General features: G+C 41.2%; 1 protein-coding gene across 3 annotated transcripts; it reads right to left on the reverse strand.

Annotated features, from left to right (window-relative positions):
- Positions 1-10,526: 10,526 nt before the first annotated feature.
- LOC110340064 (kidney androgen-regulated protein) lies at positions 10,527-15,278 on the reverse strand. 3 transcript variants are annotated; one of them, XM_040743711.1, is made up of 6 exons: positions 15,142-15,278; positions 14,411-14,599; positions 12,905-13,129; positions 12,715-12,777; positions 11,801-11,821; positions 10,527-10,765 (listed from the first exon to the last, which is right to left on the reverse strand). In XM_040743711.1, the coding sequence occupies exons 2-6, from the start codon at positions 14,481-14,483 to the stop codon at positions 10,707-10,709; spliced, it is 441 nt and encodes a 146-aa protein (XP_040599645.1). In that variant the 5' UTR covers positions 14,484-14,599; positions 15,142-15,278; the 3' UTR covers positions 10,527-10,706. The 3 variants fall into 3 exon arrangements, with proteins under 3 accessions (XP_040599645.1, XP_040599647.1, XP_040599646.1); XM_040743713.1 differs by lacking the exon at positions 14,411-14,599 and having other exon boundaries at positions 15,142-15,242; XM_040743712.1 differs by lacking the exon at positions 15,142-15,278 and having other exon boundaries at positions 11,790-11,821; positions 14,411-14,562.
- Positions 15,279-19,022: the final 3,744 nt, after the last annotated feature.

A 19,022-nucleotide genomic window follows, 5' to 3' on the forward strand; every position in this document is an offset into this window, starting at 1 on the left:
GTGGAACAGACATCCTTATTGTATGAATGGGCATCTTTTGGATATATGCCTAAGGGTGGAGTTGCTGGGTCTTGTGGTAGGTTTATTCCCATTTTCCTGAGGAATCTCCATACTTATTTCCAAAATGGCTGTACAAGTTGGCACTCCCACCAGCAGTGGAGGAGTGTTCCACTTTTACCACATCCTCTCCAGCATAAATTGTCATTGGTGTTTTTGATTTTAGCCATTCTGACAGGAGTGAGATGGTATCTCAGAGTTTTTTTTTTATTTCAGGGCACTGTCTTGTTACTCCAGATACTAAATAGAAAGTGAGAATGGCCTGATGGGTCTCAAAGGATAACTTAGAAAATCTTCAAGTAAGAAAGGTAGAGAGAAACATCAAAGGGAAGAAGCAGGTTGTATATCTCATATTTTGGAAGTAGGAAACCTTATAGAATCCAGCATCGACCTTAGTTTGATGTGTCCTGAAACAGAGGAATCTGCTGTAATGCCTTCTTTTTGTTTTAATTTTATTAACATATGTCTTCTTGTTTATTGTTGTTTGTTATTTGCTTGATTGCTTGCTTATTCTTTGTTTGTTTCTGTTTGTTTGTTGGTTTGTTTGTTTGTTTAAAACAAGGTCTCACTATCCTAGGCTGGTCTCAAAAATCACTAGGAAACAAAGGGTAATTTGGATTTTTATTTCCTTCCTCTATATCCAAATGTGAAGGTTATATTTTAATTCTCAAATATATTGTTTATTGCCACTTCAATCTCTGAAATGCTTAGTCAATTTATTTACACAATGATGCTACCAGAGCAGCAGGGCCTGATGCAGTTCACTCACTGCCAGCATGGGCTGAGCTCCCCTCTCTCTGCTTACCCTGCTCAATTTTCCAACCACACTTGGGAGCAGTGAATGGAAGTATGGGGTGGATTCTACATTTTGAAGCATTTGAGGGCTTAGCACTCTTCAGAAACAGAGGAACATTATAATTACAAACCTACTTCAGACCCAATTGATGAATCTTTGAAGATTTTAAACAAGAGTGACACATGGTCTAATCTCTACTGTGTAAGGACCACTCTACCTACTGTAAGGGAACTGAAATAAAGCTGTAACAGAAATCAGGTATGACACAAAATCTCCTGAAGATAAAGTCCTTCTGGAAAAGGACTGAAAATAGAAATTATGTAAATGATTTTATATAGGAATTATTTTAAGGCTTCATCAACTTTATTTGCTGTGGTCATGGGAATTCAAAGTGATTGGGATAACTGGCAAATTAAAAAAATGGAGTAACTAATAAAAATGGAAAACTGATCTATTCTGAGCTGTGTTCAGAACATGACTATCTTTCATAACAGATCTTGAGAAAAAGTGGTAAAATTCAAGTGTGTTAGGGTATCCACAACCTATTCTAAACATTCTTTGTAAAACTCACACATTCTAATGCAGATAGAATATTGAAGCACATGCATAGAGAAAAACATAAGAGGTACCACCCTGGAATCTAGACATGGAGGCCCCTGAGGAAACAGAGCTTTCTTCCAAAATAATCCTGTCATTTGAGTCTCTATACTTTGTGAAATGAAATTATACTTTTCCTCTGCTCAGTCTGTGTGATTGCATTGTTTTCTTTATGTCATCTTGTTCATTATTTGCTTTTCTTTTTGCCATGTGAAACTAATCCAGAAAAGGGTAGCAGTATAACAGGAGAAAATGAATAATGCTGTCTGAGACACATTGCCTTTGAAATAGATATAAAAGACTAATGACACTTAGATGACTTCACATTTCCAGGTGCTCATTGATCCAACCCCATTCATCCTTAGTTTTTTTTCTGTCAGATTTTATGAGATTCTATTTTCCTTATCTCATATGAGTTCAATTCCATGACACATGAATCTCTTCATTCATTGTTGACACTGGAAAAAAGCTGCCTGGAGACTGCCATAGAGCTGCCCATCCCGGCGGAGGCCAAGCACCCCAGATGCCAGGTCTTCTCTTCCACCAACAAGAATAGGGACCTGCGGGTCATGCAGTGCAGGACCAGGTAAAAGAGGCACTACATCCAGGCATGCATTCCAGTGCATGGGGAATGCCTGGAGACTGCCACAGAGCTTCTCATCCCAAAGGGGTCCAAGTATCCCAAATCGCAGGTCTTCTCTTCCACCAACCAAACCAGGAGACCAGTGAGTCCGGTGGCGGGACCAGGACCAGAACGAGGACAAGGAATAGAAGAACTACCACATTTTGGACTTGTTTGCACCCACCAAAAGGGAACTCTGGTCCCCTAGCCACCAGACCAGGAAGGAGCTCTTTCTGCACCCACTAGAAGAAGAGATGGGAAAGAGACAAAACAAAAACACACTCAGCAACAGAAAAACAAATATGAAACCGCCAAATTATAGAGACTCCACCATTCCAATGCAAATGGCGCATAAGAGAATGACCTTAAAAACAACTTCATGAAAATGATAGAGGCCCAAAAAGATGATACAGGAAAATCCCTCAAAGAAATGGAAGAAAAAGCAAACCAAAAAATTCATGAAATGCAACAAACGGACCAAAAGATAAACCGAAAATTGCAAGAAACAATTCAAACAGTGCAAGGGTTGAAAACTGAAATAGAGACAATTAAAAAAACACAATCTGAAGAAAGCCTGGAATGGAAAAGCTGGGCAAATGGACAGGTAATACAGATACAAGCATTACCAAAAGAATATAAGAGATGGAAGACAGACTCTCAGGTGATGAAGATACACTAGGAGAAATAGAATCATCAAGCAAAAATAATCTTAAGTCCAACAAATCCCTAACACAAAAAAACATCCAGGAAATATGGGACACCATGAAAAGACCACACCAAAGAATAATAGGTATAGAAGAAAATGAAGAAAAGCACCTCAAAGGGGCAGAAAATATATTCAACAAAATCATAGAAGAAAACTTTCCCAACCAACAGAAAGATGTGCCAATGAAGGTACAACAAACCTACAGAACACTAAATAGAGTGGATGACAAAAAAAGTCCCCTCACTGTCACGACCACCTCGACCAGCAAGGAAGACACGACTCAGGAATCCTTCTCACAGGCAGTTTATTCAGGACCTTGAACAAATTTTCTGACCCCAGGGAGTGCCCGCCCACAGCTTAAAAAGGCCCTTGGGCGGCCAACCCCGGTAAGCCATGTGGCGACAGCAGATAGGTCCACATACGAGGAAGCAAGCCTGATATCCAGCCTTGACCAAATAAGGAGTTGTTTATCACAGAGAGCACCTGCTGTCGGGCTAGCAAAAGGCAGAAGCCAGCACCATCTTAAGGGTGCAGCACTTCACAGCTCTCTACAGTTCCCCCTTTTTTGTTTAAAATGCAACAGGCAAGAGTAGAGGTCTGATCTCTGACAATGACAGGGACATTGTACTGATTTTTGTTTGGCGTCATCCACTTAACAAACATCAGACCCGTCCGATACCCTTGGGTACCAACCCGCATGCAATCAGACATGCTCTTCTCTGGGTCACTATTAGCTGACTCAGAGTGCAGTGCTCTGCCTCGCATCCTGAGCGTATTTAATTAGTTCTTAAGGTGGCTAACCATGCCTGTGGGGGACTGTCCTGCTTCAATATCGGTAAAGGCCTGAATGACCATGGCTGCATTGCCTCTTTTTGTGACTCTAATCTTACATAGAAACCACAAGCAAAACAGGGAAACCAACACCAAGAGACCTGTTAATGCTCCTATACCCGCCCACTCCTTAAGATGGTTCATTGTAGAAGTCAGCCAGGACGATAATCCCGATGCAAAGGAAAGGTCCACTCTGGTGGAATTCACATGGACCACTGCCAGCCTCAACTCCTTCAAAGTATCTTCAAATTTAAGTGACCAGTTCTGTAAAAGAAAACTGGACAAATACTTGGACAAATTTGTTGCTTTTGTAAAATTGGCATAATCCTTGCATTTTCCACTCGCAGCCTCCAGGTGCCAAGATTGCCACTCACTTCTCCTTAATTTGGCAGTTATTTTCCAAGCCTTAATGGCTATCTGATCCACCTGTTCAAACACCTGTCTACATGTATGCAAATCTACCTTTTCATTACTGTCTACAAGTTTGCAAATCTACCTTTTCATTGCTGGAAGGGGGCACTGTTCATACCATGGGGATCATGACAATAGCTTGGAGTTCCTCCTCATTCTCCTCGGAGTCCGTAGACTCTGAGTCTTCTAGAGCTGAGTACATCTTTCTTTTCTGTTTTCCTCCCTTTTTACCGTTTGTCTGCTCTGATCTCCCCTCTTGTAATTGTTCTAAAGCATTTCTCCCCTTTTTAACTGCTTCACTACATTTCTGATCCTCAAGGGAACTTTTTACTAGTCTCCAGACAGGCCAAACACCACCTCTGAGCGTTTGAAATAATTCAGCATTTATCATCAAGTGTACTTTAGCAGTTGTTCCTTCCTGAGCAATATCCAGAATTTTTGTGTATTTTCCATATTGTTCCTCAGTCCCATGTCTCCCTAACTTTCAAAAATCTTAGATTCTTAGAAAGAAGCAGCTCATTCAGAGCCAAAAAATTTGGGTGCAACTGAGAAGCGCCCATAGCCAAACTAACAATGTTTTTACTTTCCGGTTGCTGCTAGCCAAACTAACAATGTTTCTTTTAAGCTTCTAATGTTTCTTTTTAGCTTTTACTTTGGGTTCCCTGCTAGCCAAGCTAACAATGTTTTTACTTTCGGTTCGCTGCTCCAAGAACCATTTGTCCTGCTCTCTTTACCTATAGAGAGGAGTAAACCAACTGCTCTTGTCCCAGTCCTTTTTTTGCCCGCTCTTGTTGTGGTCCCTTTTTTAGTCTAAGATTTTTTGATCGCAGCAACTCGTTGAGTGCCAGAAAAATTGGGCGGGATGTGGAATTACCCATGTTTTAATAACAAATAGTGAAAAGAAAACCCAAAAAATAAAATTGAATACCACCCAAAGGGCCAAGAAAAAATAATAATACCCTTTGTTTCACTTTTACTCCATCCGCTTTGACGCGGCTCTACTTACTTTCCTTTTTGTGCCGTCCGCTTTGACGCGGCTCTGCTGCTTTCATTTTTATCCCGTCCGCTTTGACGCGGCTCTGCTGCTTTGCTTTCCCGTTCGCTTTGACGCGGCTCTGCTGACCGTTCTCCCCTTCTCTACGGGTGAGAACAATAATCCCGCTCTTTTCGCGGATCCCCGCCTTACCTGGGGACTTACCGGTGCACCCCCTGACCGCTGTGAGTTCTGAATTCCTTTCTTCGTACAAGCGAGCTTTCCCCGTACGGGCCACCAACTGTCACGACCACCTTGACCAGCAAGGAAGACGCGACTCAGGAATCCTTCTCACAGGCAGTTTATTCAGGACCTTGAACAAATCTTCTGACCCCAGGGAGTGCCCGCCCACAGCTTAAAAAGGCCCTTGGGCGGCCAACCCCGGTAAGCCATGTGGCGACAGCAGATAGGTCCACATACGAGGAAGCAAGCCTGATATCCAGCCTTGACCAAATAAGGAGTTGTTTATCACAGAGAGCACCTGCTGTCGGGCTAGCAAAAGGCAGAAGCCAGCACCATCTTAAGGGTGCGGCACTTCACAGCTCTCTACACCTCACCACATAATAATAAAGACCCCAAATATACTAAATAAAGAAAGAATATTAAGAGAGGCTGAGAAAAAAGGCCAAGTAACATATAAAGGCAAACCTATCAGAAGTACACCTGACTTCTCCATGGAAATGCTGAAAGGTCCTGGATAGATATTCTACCAACACTAAGAGACCATGTAGGCCAGCCCAGACTACTCTACTCAGCAAAGCTCTCAATCACTATAGATGGAGAAAACAAGATATTTCATGAAAAAACTAGTTTCAAGCAATACATATTCACTAACGCAGCACTAAAGAAAGTTCTGGAAGGAAAACTACAACCCAAGGAAGTTAACTACAACCAGAAAAACATAGGCATTAGATAATCCCACCTTGCCAACAGCCAAAGAAAAAAGGGATGGAATTCCACATATAATTCCATCAACAAAAACCATTCCAAATCAAAGAAGAATGAGCAGTCAATGGTCATTAATATCCCTCAATATTAATGGCCTTAGCACACCCATAAAAAATACAGGCTAACAGAATGGATTCAAAGACAGAACCCATCCTTCTGCTGAATACAAGAAACACACCTCACCCTCAAAGACAGACATTCCCTCAGAGTTAAAGATTGGGAAAAGATTTTCCAATCAAATGGACCCAAGAAACAAGCAGGGGTAGCAATCCTAATATCTAACAAATTAGAATTTAAAATGAAATCAATCAAAAGAGATGAAGGAGGTCATTATATACTCATCACAGGAGAAATCCACAAGATGAAGTTTCAATTCTGAACATCTATGCCCCACAAACTTATAGTGGGAGATTACAACACCCCACTCTCACCACTAGACAGGAATACCAGACAGAAACTTAACAAAGTTAAGGGTCTAATAGAAGTTATGACACAATTGGGATTAACAGACATCTATAGAACATTCCATCCACATAAAAAAGAATATACTTTATCACCACCACATAGAGCCTTCTCAAAAAATGACCACATACTTGGCAAAATATCAAAGTTCAGCAGGTACAAAAAACTGGAATAACTCCATGCATCTTATCAGACCACCATGTGTTAAAATTAGAATTCAACAACAACACAAATTGCAGAAACCCTACAGACTAATAGAAATTGGATAATGCAGAATTATTGTTTCAAAGAAACCATTCTTGTTTCAAAGAAGTAATAAAAAAGGAAATTAAAGACTTCCTAGAATTCAGTGAGAATGAAGACACAACATACCCAAATCTATGGGACACTTTGAAAGCAGTGCAACGAGGGAAGTTCATAGCACGAAATGCCCACAAGAAGAAACTGGACAATAGTTACACGAGAGAATTAACAGCACAGCTGAAAGCTCTAGGATACAAAGAAGCAAACTCCCTCAGGAGGAGTAGACGCCAGGAAATAATCAAACTGAGGGCTGAAATCAATAAAGTAGAAACTAGGAAAACAATACAACAAAGAATCAATGCAACGAAGAGATGGTTTTTTGAGAAAATCAACAAGATAGACAAATCAGCTCTCTTGCCGGGCCTTCCTCAGTGTCAGCAATGAGTAAAGAGGGTAATGTATCATAAAAGAAAATTATCACCTCTGAACTCAATGGTCACAGTGAAACAGATTACATAATAGCTGACAAGCAAAACTATCAGGGAGGAAGACGGGGAGGAAGAAAGGGCAGGTGTCAGATGATGTTAGTCTTCATAAGCATTTTTGTTTTGTTTTAATTTCGTAATATTTAATACTATTATTTATTTGTGGAATGCTTATTTTTATTGTTTAAGAAGCCCATGTATGTATATAATAGGTTTTGATCTAATCAACCTCCTTTTTTTCCTCCTCACTACTTTCTGTAATATCACTCAAATGCTATTTTTTTATAATTTTATGTGATCATTTTTTAAAACTTACAGAATCCACCTGCCTGGTATAGGGCTAGATTATTTAGCATAATATAATGATGCACACTTATATACATTATAGTAAAATTAATATAGTTTTATTCTTTTTTCATATGTTTTACTTAGTTTTTTGAATCATACAACATATGGATTTTCTTGTGATATATTCAGATCTGTATATCACTGTATTTTTCTCATATGCATCTCTGATGCTACCTTCCTTCATTCTTTCTAATACCAGTCTTCTCTAAATATACTTACATATGCTTGTATGTCTCTTCTGTGTGTGCATGTGTGTGTGAGTGTGTGTGTGTGTGTGTGTTCAAGCATAATTTCTGCTGCCCCAATATTCTTTATGTGTAGCATTCCACAACAGTCAGATACCAGACATTAAGAATTGTCAAAAGCTCTACAGGTAGGGATGGAACTTTATGCCCAACCCACCTCTCCATGCAGGGATATTGTGCAGTAATTTTCTGGATTTCACTGAAATCTGCTGAAATGCCATCTTTTGTTTTTAATTTTATTAATTCGTGTCTTTTTGTTTAGTTTTGTGGGTTCTTTGCTTGCTTGCTTGTTTACTTGCTTGCTTGTTGCTTGCTTGCTTACTTGGTTTTTTGTTGTGTTTTGTTTCATTTTGAGACAAGGTCTCAATTGTCCCAGGAGGGTCACATACCCACTAAGTAGCCAAGGGTGACCTTGCCCTTTTTATAGTCTTCCTCTGCATCCCAAGTGCTCAGGTTATATTTTAATTCTCTCAGTTTTTATAGCTATGTAAATTTCCAAAATGCTTAGTGAAATCATTTACACAAAATGCTTCCTAGACAGCAGGACCTTGTTCAAGTCACTCTTCAATTCACTTGCCTTCGGTTCAGGTTGAACCCCCCTGTCATTGCTTTCCCTGGTAAACATCATTTCAACTTTCCAACCACATGGGGGAGTGATGACTTGAAGTATGGCGCAGAGTCTACATGTTGATGCATCTGAAGGGTTTTACTACTCTCCAGAAACATTGGGACAGCTGTTGGCTGCACAGCCTAGGGTTGAAATTTGCACAACTGGGAAAAGGTGGGAGATTTTAAACACAGACCAGACCTTCTCTAAACTCTACTTGGAAAGGACCACTCCGGCTCCTGTGAGGGGAACTGACAAGAGATGTAGCTGACAGGGAGAAGGATATCAGCCCTCCTCTGTTTAAGGAAATTTCCTCAGCAAAAGGACATAAAATAGAGATAAGTTATCTTACCCATGGTTTATTTTGAAGGTGGTATCAAAAGGAATTGCAAGGAGATCGCTTCCATAGTTTAGGAATCAAAAATTAATTTTATAACTGGCTTTTTAAAAATGTGATTAACAGAGAAAAGATTTTAAACAAATGTTATCATCTGAATGTTCCCAGAATGTGACTATATTTGGTATCAGTACTTGGGGAAAAGTGATAAAATTCAAGACTTTTAGAGTAGGTATAACATAATCTGAATGGTCCTTGTAAGACTCAGACATTCTAACACAGACAGAATAGGTATGCATCTGCATAGTGGGAACACAGAAACACCACTCTGGACTCTAAGCATAGAAGCCCTGGAGGAAGGAGAGATTTAGAATAAACTATGTTCATTCTTTGGAAATTACCATCATCTTTCTCACCTATCAAGGGCCAAGTCATAAGTGGCACTCCCGATTTTAAGTAGGTCTTTCTGTAATGGTCTCTGTACACTTTAAGGAAATCCCAAAGCTCGTTCTCACAGGCAGAACCCAGGACCCACCATCCACACTGAGACAGCACAGTGTATTGATAAGAGACACCAACATTGCCCCACCCATCTGTCACCAAACTTTACTCATAACCAACAACCCCACACAAACCTATGAGCCGCTATAACATTCCCAGGATATGGTGACTATTTGCATATTCCAGGCTAAATGTAAGCAGTAGAACAGACTCCACAGCCATTAAAAGGAAAACGATCAATCCAGGTACCCCAGGTATGCAGAGAAACATTTGAAAATCTAAATATCTGTCTTACCCTTAGGTAACTGCTTAGTCACAGAAGGTACATTTTACAGTGTGCCATGTTTAAGACAGACTTGCAACTAGTCATGATGTTGAGAATAAGCAACTGTGCTTGCTCAGCTCTGAAGGGGACATCTATACCCACCCTCACCTCAAGACTCAGGGAACATAGCAGAAGGAGAGGTACAATGAACATGAGATCTGGAGGATAGGAAGGAGTGCCGTGAAATATTGTCTTTGGGATCTGGCATGACAGCTGCAGTCATGAATTCACATCAGCTGTGGTTCAGCATAAGACCCACATGGTCCAAATGCCAAAGCTGAGAATCTATTTGCAGCTGATGGTTGCTAGGGGAGAGTGATCATTTTTTAAAGACTTTGACCATTGATAGGTTTCCCATGTACAATAAATGGCCCCACACCTGTGTGCATACAATCAACTCCCATTAGACTCTGTGGGACATTAAATTTTAAAAAAAGAAAAAGAGAAGGGAAGGAAGAGAGAGAGAGATGTATCCAGTATATAAAATAAATGAAAAAAAGGTATTTAAATAAATTACATTGAAGAAAGAAAACAGTCTGGAACAATTTAAAAAAAAAAGAAAGTTAAGCATCTCAGCCCAGAACCCAAGACTGCTATGCTAAACAACTTGACCATAGTGAGTTGGGGATTGCAAATCAGTTACATTAATTATATTTTTATTAGTGGGGAGATCAGAAGAGAACTTGTAGGAATCACTTCTATCCTACACCATGTGAGTCTAGGGATTGAACTTGGGCTGTAGGACTCAGAGTATGTGCCTTTACCCACTAAAGCCATCTCACCAGCCCACTAGCCATTTCATTTTAGAAATCGGGGACTGTCCAAGTGGAAACACCACAATTACTAGTTCCTGAGATATGTCAGGACAGTGTGTGCCAGAGAAAGATAAAGTTATTGTGTGTGTCTGTGTGTGTGTTAAACAATACAGCTAAGCAATCCTTTCCCTCTGAATAAAAACTATTCAAAACACAATTGCCATGGACATTTATTTATTAAGTCTACATAAGGTAAAGGCAGAGCTCAGGAAAGCCTGACTCATCAAGCATCATCCAGGACCACACCTTGCTCACTCTTCCTTTTTGTTGGGAGCATCTCAGGTTCAATTGTTTCCTACACAATATCCAGTGGGCTTGTTTCAAAGTTGGGGTCTTCTCAGAAAGTAGAGGAGACTACAATGATTGTCACAGCAAATGAGACCTTTACTGCTCTGTCTAAATTAAAAATAAAATAAATAAAACAGGAGTTACCAAGAGAACCTCAAAGATAGGGCCCATATTTAGTCATTTAACATTCTGAACTTGGGTATGGAATTTTATGTTTCTGTATATAGTCCCTTATCAGCTCTTATCTTCCTGTGTCTTACATGAAAAATTTAAGCACTCTGATGATAGTCATTCTGTTGTTATACACAATCATAATAGAGAATTAAAAAACAAAAATACAAAAAGAACCAAGAGGATCCGGAGAGATGGCTCAACAGTTAGCCATAGAGACTGGTCTTCCAATAGACCCAGGTTCAACTGCAACTACCCAAATGACAGCTCATTATAATCTTTAATTCCAGTTCCAAGGGCTCTGACACCTTCTTCTGGCCTCTGTGGGTAACAGACACACACATGGTGAACAGACATATATGCATCATAACACCTGTTCACATAAAATAATAATTTTAAAAATCATTTTAAAAGCCAGAAGAGAGGAGATACTAAAACAGGAATTGCTAATTCAGGAGACTCCTTGTGTTTTTCATGGAATCATATATTCTATATGTTAGATGGTGGCTTGACTAGGAGTCCATGAGTTGGACTGTGTTCCACACCCTAGAGAGATAAATGAGAATTTATGAATACTCAATGGAGAGGCAATTTGTGTCCTGTCATGAGTGTACATGAAGCTCCAGATCCTTGAATAGAAAAGGCCTGCATAAAGGAATAATTTCCTTTTTATACTTTAGTTTATTTTCATTTACTTTGAGATAGGGTTTTGCTCCATAGATCAGACTGGCCTGGAATTTATTATGTAGACCTGGCAGCCTTGGATCTAAGAGATTCAATTGCCTCAGATTCCCAAAGTTGTCAGGTTAAAGATTTGTGCCACCATTCCTGTCCATGCCTGCATTTATCTCAACTTTGGGAGGTATTAAATGTGGAGTCCATTCTGAAGGGACTAGAATTGGCATCAAATAGAACAAAAATTCTCTAGGGAGGTATCAGGGATAAAAGAGAAGAGACTTACAAAATCATTACCAGGGAAGGAGGGGATCGAGCCTGCAATGAAATAAAGAAATAGTTTCAATTCACCTTAAGTATCAATCACTCAAGCAACCAACATTTATCTTAGAGGAGAAAAACGTGAAAATTTATGACAGAAAAAATGGGAAAATGCAGAGGGTATGATGGCTTACACCTTTAATCCCAGCACCCAGGAAGCAGAGGCTGGCAGATCTCTGTAAGTTCAGAGCCAGCCAGGTGTTCATATAATGTTCCAGGACTGGAGATACATAGAAATACCCTGTCAATGGATGGATAGATGGAGAGAAAGAAAGAAAGAAAGAAAGAAAGAAAGAAAGAAAGAAAGAAAGAAAGAAAGAAAGAAAGAAAGGAAGGAAGGAAGGAAGGAAGGAAAGAAAGGAAAGAATAAAAGATAGATAGATAGATGGATGGATGATATAAATGAGTGTGCCAAAGAGATCCATTGATTAACTCATGAAGCCTTAAATTCCTTTTACTTCTGTTCAGTCCAAATACAAAGGACATCTACACGTATAAAAATTTTTGAGCCAGGATACTGTCTGTCTGTAATGTACTGTATCCACTGGAAGAGAAAAGGAGGTGATTAATCCCCTCTTCTTAACCATATTTCCAAACACATGGATATCCAAGGAGCTAGCAATATAGAGCTTCCCAGGGTTTATTCCTTTGATCAGGTGACTGAAAACAAACCTTTTGTCACCAACAGGTGTCTTCTGTTGAAAATATTCCAGGAAAGTGGAATATGTATTCTTTGAATTTCAAAGAATTTTTGGTAAAATTTAGTCCACCTTAAAGGTCAAATCAGCTAGTTTCCCAACTTGAGTAAATACAGGGCCACGCTCAGAAGTGAGACAGAAGAAAAGGGCACAAAGAAGATGCCAACAATTTTAAAGACACACTGCTCCTACCTGGGATTTCAGTGGCTTCTTCCAGGAAGCTGTTGGGAACTATCTCAGCCTCAGGAGAAGACACTAGGAAGACAGAAGTAAAGACAGGTCTGCTCACCAGCTGTGGAGGAAAGCAAGCTGCCCTGGAGGAAGGCACAAGATGGGGACAGAAACAGCTTTCCAGACCTCTAGAAACCACACCCTCACTTACCAGAAATCTGTATGCTTTTGTCACACACTTCTGGGTCTGATGTACAGTCCTTAGGGCAGTTAAAGTCAGTGACTGAATGATTGTCTGTGTCATCTGGTAGAACAGGTTCTACCACCCTCTCAATTGGTGGGGGTGCAATCATTTGTGACTTGAGGAAGGCAATGAGTTTCTCTAGTAGTTCTTTAGTTTCAACAGATGAATTCATGACTTCTTCACAGTATGGGTCTAGTGGGTCATAGAAGAGAATTGGTAAAAACTGGTTAGATCTAGTTGATTCTAGTAGGTGTTTACTAGTGGATTCTAAAGAAACCCAACAGGAAAGAACAGCTCAAGTCTTTTAGTAAGCATATTCTCTGCCCTCTGTCCAAGGGGAAGTATAACGTGCCTGCTGTAGTGTGGTCTCACCACAGTCTTGTTCAGGAGGTAAAGTTCCTGGGCTGACTGCTTCTCAGAGCAATGTTATCACAGCCTACTCTTGCCTTCTTTAAGGAGTCATTTGAGGAAAGAGAACCTGTATTGTACCACTGTATCTGTGCTGGTCAGACTGATGCAAAAGAAGATCTTAAGACACACTTCTATAATCCCTCCAGAGTTCTGAAATCTACTTATGGTTCAAATTTATAGAAACCACTGGTCCCAATGTAAGAAAGAATGGAATGAATGCTAACATGTTCCATTACAACTACTTTTCATCCAATGCCCTGAGTCCAGAACCCATTTTCGGCACATCCCAAAACACTAAGCCCTAATGTCATAGGGCTAATCACCTACAGAAACCTCACAGTCTACTATGCACAGGGGACTCATCTCACTGTGACAGGAACTGTCATCAGCATCACTGTCTCCTCTCACTTGGCTTCATCTCACATGTGTTTGCAGTGAGGAAACCTACCCAGCAGCCCAGACAGTGAGAGTCATCTGACAAGAGCAAGTGAAGGCAACATGTCACTTTCACTAAGCTGGGAAGGAAGTTCTCCTAAGAAATTGCCTGACTTCAGAAAGAAATTAAACAAAAAGATTTGGGATTGGAAGTTCTTTTTCTCTCTGGCTCATGAGTACATTATTTCTTTCCTCACTCAACAAGGTACAAGTTTCTATCCCAGATCAAGACAGTACAAAATCTGTGACAAAGATGGCTGCCAATGCTCTCAAACATAATTGAAGCTCACTGTGTGGAGGCATCTCCATCTCTTCACCCTAATTCACCAGAATCACATCACCTCCTTGATGCCCAGAGAGGATGGGACTATCAGAAATATGTCAAATAACTGCCCTGGTCCCATATGACCAAGCTTGTTAACTCTGTGTGGTTAACTCAAACTCACAGCCAAATAATAGCTCAGTCAGTCACTCAGCTGCCAATCTCACGTAAAACGACCTTCACAGAATTACCCAGTTTCTACTTAAAACTTTCGCCACAAACCAAAACCTCCGACACAATCTCCACACAAACACATACTCACACACTTCAACTCCATTCTCCAAAGGATTCCAAGGTACTCATACCTCTGTCCACTCTGGAGAAAGCCATACCCAGAGCACACAAGATACAGATCACCAGAATCTTGGAGAGCATCATGCTTCTCTAGGATGAAGGTAACCAGCGAGCAGAGGGAAGGAATAAGTCCAGGAACATCTGTGCTGCGCTTTTATACATTCCTCTACCCTGTCCCTTAGGGCGATTTTCACAGTTTACTGGAGGGGGAAACAAATAGAGGTAGGGAGGGTATTGGGGAGGCCCATCATAAACCATCAAAGAATGCACCAGGAAGGAATTAAGAAAATCTAACAAGGGGCAGAGAGACACTAGAAGCCAGGCTATGCTAGGAGAAAGAGTCTGATGAGGACATTGTGAGTCAGACACCCACGTATTGATAATAGCTCCATTGTGCTCTGACGTCAACGGAGAAATTCCTGTTCCATCAATGTGCCCACCCAAACCCCCGATTTCATGGCTGCTTTTTTCTGGTCCTCAAAGTTGGCATTGTGTCAGAAAATGGGCTGTTTGAACCTAAGGACAAACATTTTATACACATTAGATTCCTCTCCCCGGCAGATCCCTGAGGAAGAACAGTGGAGAACTGTTCACTGCAGTAGTAGAACCATCTAACACTAGGCTGTGTCATTTCTCCTCAGTGCCAGACATTTTGATTCTCAACAGGAGCCTAGCTGTAGACATTTCACCCACCTATCCCCAGGAGGAGCCTGAAGGCTGACTGACTGCTGAAGTAACTTACATTATACAAGGAATTGTCTCTCTACGAGGGTGTCAAGAACATGGATTATGTTCTGTCTGCTAACGCTGGCTCCTGCTAGACCATCCTCAGGACCCAAGGCCAGTGTCAGGTTAAGACAAATCCTTGCCTTGTCTAACCCTCAGGAGAGATGGGACGTAGACAGATGCAAATTATGCTTCAGGCAGCTTGTGTCAGCCAGCTGCACAACTCACTTCAAATTCCCTCTGTGCTTCAAAGGCAGGCAGGTCTCCAGTTGGCTTGCAGGAGTCCTGACACCTTGGAAACCATCTACTTGTCCGCTTTATTGCTTGTCAGTTTCCTATGCTAACCAGTTTTCAGGTGGCTTCTGCAGACACCACAATCTCACTGATAGCATATGGGAAGGAACCTCATAGCAGTAGCAACAATAACAGCCAACAACTATGGTGTGCATAGACATACACAATGTGTGTCTAGATTTTACCCTAATATTAGCCCTCAGTGAACTCATTCTTCTCCCCTATTAAGGAAACCATGAAGCAGAGAGGCTAGGTAGCTGAGGAAGTGGTGCACAGTAAATGCCCCACTGTCAGGAATCAAGCCCACCTACAGTCTGAAGACACACGGCCAATCCTCAACCATTCTGCTTCTTGTCCCCCACCTCATCCCATCTCCCTCCCTTCCTAGTTAGCTCTCTGATCTCCACAATGCTGGTTTGTACTGTGATGTGTGGCACTGCATGAATGGAACACACATGAACGCACACACGCACGCACTCACACAGATACATGCATGCACTCACACAAACACATGCATGCACTCATACACACACATGCATGCACTCACACACACATGCATGCAAGCACTCACGTACTCTCTCTTTCTCTCTCTCTCTCTCTCACACACACACACACACACACACACACACACACACAGAGGCACAACTGGCTTTCTAGAAGCCTTTGACTCGGTAAGCTCTAACCCAGACACAATGGTCAGGAGCTTGGGAGGCAAGAAGCACCTTGCAGGTGAATCACACTTGCAGCAAAAGGACTCAAAGGAGACAGCAGTGCAGTCCCTCCCAGTCCAGCAGAAATGGAAGCAGACTACTGCACTGGCCACAGTGAGAACACTTCCTGCCACAGAAAATGACATGTTTTGACTCTCTCATGTAAATCCTGAAGTCCATGAAAAGAGCAAAGAAAAGACTGAAGGATACCGAAATTTCTCTAGCACTGTCTTGTGTTTGACAATCGCAAATTAGGGCTCAAGGTGTCCCTTCAGAGGTCTAGCGCTGGGCTCTGGCCTCAGTTTCCACAAGTCTTAGAGCTGGATGGGGACGGCCTACTAGCCAGTGGGTTGGGTCAGAGGAGCAAGTTGCTCCAGTCTGGGAGGTAGAGGTGCATTGCTTTCTTTCCCAATGAGTGTGTCTGTGTAGAGATGGAGGGACCCAGGGAAGACCCAGGCCTCTGAGAGGGGAGAATTAACAAAAATCCATAGCTATTCATTTTTTGAATTCAAACACAGAGCAGGTAAATAGAGCCCACAAAACACCGCATGTGGACAGAGATCTTAGGTTCTAGACTTAGGTTACACAGACATGGATCCATGTAAAATTTCACGTCCCCCTTCACAACTTACTCATCCCATCGGACTGTTGTTGGTGCTGTGTTTTTTTTTGGGGGGGGAGGACATTTGTTTGTTTGTTGTTGTTTGTTTGCTTGTTTGCTCATTTGAGGCAGGGTCTTTCTATGTAATCCTGGCTGTTCTGGAGCCCACAATATTATATCGATTATCGAGGCTATATAGGGAAAAACAATATATTTATTTATCAGGGAGAGAGAGAGTCGCACATACCAGGAGTTAGAAGTGTGGCTGGCTTCCAGGAGAAAAAGAGGGAGGCCCCTTTTCCTTTCACTACCTTTTATCTCTACCTTGACCCCGCCCTGTTGGGCGGGTAGCTTTGTGGGGTTCACTCCTACAATTCCCCTTTTAGTCTAAATAGAAGATTTAAATTTGATACAAACTCAAACATATACAACATATATACACAGAGGGTGATAATTAAGTTATAATCTATTTATCCTAAACTAAACATATCCATTCCACCTAAATTCTAAACTTATCCGAAAGGGATGCCTAAGTCTGAACACCTCCTTCCGGTTCCAACCCTAAATAAGAGCAGGCTGTTGCCTCAAACCTTTGCCTCTGACTCCCAAGTGCTGGGATCAAATATGTGTGCCACTGGACCCAGCAAGCCCATCATTTTTTTAACCTTGAAACACAGGTGACATTAGTAACCCTTTAAAATGTCACTGCAGGCATTAAATAAACTGATCCATGTAATCCAGGTCTGGAATGCAGTAAATGATTGTTGACTGGCAGTTCCAATGATGTACAGAGCAGCCATTTGGGAAAACACTGACAACAGATTTCCCTTTATGATCTAGTAATTACACTTCTTGGTATGTATCAAAACAGAAGGGAAAGGAGGGTCTTGAAGAAATAATGACCACTTTTGCTCATTGCATCATTATTTATAATAACCAAGAGGAGGAAGCCACTCAGTGTCCATCATGAGACGAATGGCTAGTGAGTGCCATGTACACAATGGCATCATTCAGCCTTTGGAGACAATGGCTTCTAGAAAGCTGTTGCAAGAGCATCCCTGAAACTTAAGTCCATGAATAAAAACATAATGGTAATTTCTGAATACTTGATAATAGTTAAGGCTAGAGAAACAAGACTTAGTTGCCATACACTAACCTAAACACTTTTAGCTAAATATTCCATAAGTTGTAATTCCTCACCAAAACAGTCACATCTTTCCTAACCACAGAGAAGTGTTCTGAGAAACATGTCTGTAGGTGGTTTTGTCATTGAGCTAATGTTAAACGGTGACTGTGACATTGCAAGGCAGTAAATTTTTTAAAAAACTACCCTGGTATTGTAGCAATTACTCTGAGAGTTTGGAAATAATGTCTTCCTACCTCTGTCCCTAGGCTATTGAAAGCCTCAAATGAACAAGTCAGACAAGCACCACCCCATGGCACCATGTTCTCACATGACACCTAGCTAGATGTGTTGCCCTTAACTATTTATTGGTTCAAAGAGACTGCCCCTCAGCAGATTCTCCATTTCTAAGATTTGAGCAGGAGATGCCATCTATTCTGTTCACTGGCCCATTCATAAATAACTGCTAGTTCTTGAACACTGGATTGGAAGAGAGACTGTGGGGGGAAGGCTGTGATGGTTATGAACCACAGAGGAACTAGATCTGCCTATTGACAGTCTCATCTGTGGAGGGCATGGGAGGGACATCACGCTGCTCTTAGAATATTCGGCTGCAAAAGGGTCATCAAGGGATGCAGGGATGGTTCCATCAATGTAATCCACCATATAAACAAGGTGTGAAACAAAAATCACATTATCATCTCACTAGATGATGAAAAAGCCTTTGACAAAATTCAACACCCCTTCATGATAAAGGTCTTGGAGAGATCTGGGATAACAGAAACATACCTAAACATATTACAAGCTATATACAGCAAACCAAAATCCAACATCAAATTAAATGGACAGAAATTCAATATGAGTCCTCTAAAATCAGGAACAAGACAAGGCTGTCCACTCTCTCCATACCTTTTCTTTCTTTCTTTTCTTTTTTTTTTTTGGTTTTTTTTTTTGTGACAGGGTTTCTCTGTATTGTTTTGGAGGCTGTCGGTCCAGTCTGGCCTCAAACTCACAGAGATCTGCCTGCCTCTGCCTCCCGAGTGCTGTGATTAAAGGCGTGTGCCACCAACGCCCTACTCTCCATACCTTTTCAATATTATACTTGAAGTTCTAGCCGGAGCCATATGACAACAAAAGTACTTCAAGGGGATACAAATTGGAAAGGAAGA

Source organism: Mesocricetus auratus, unplaced genomic scaffold, assembly GCF_017639785.1.
Source record: "Mesocricetus auratus isolate SY011 unplaced genomic scaffold, BCM_Maur_2.0 Super-Scaffold_100001, whole genome shotgun sequence".
Classification (NCBI taxonomy): Eukaryota; Metazoa; Chordata; class Mammalia; order Rodentia; family Cricetidae; genus Mesocricetus; species Mesocricetus auratus.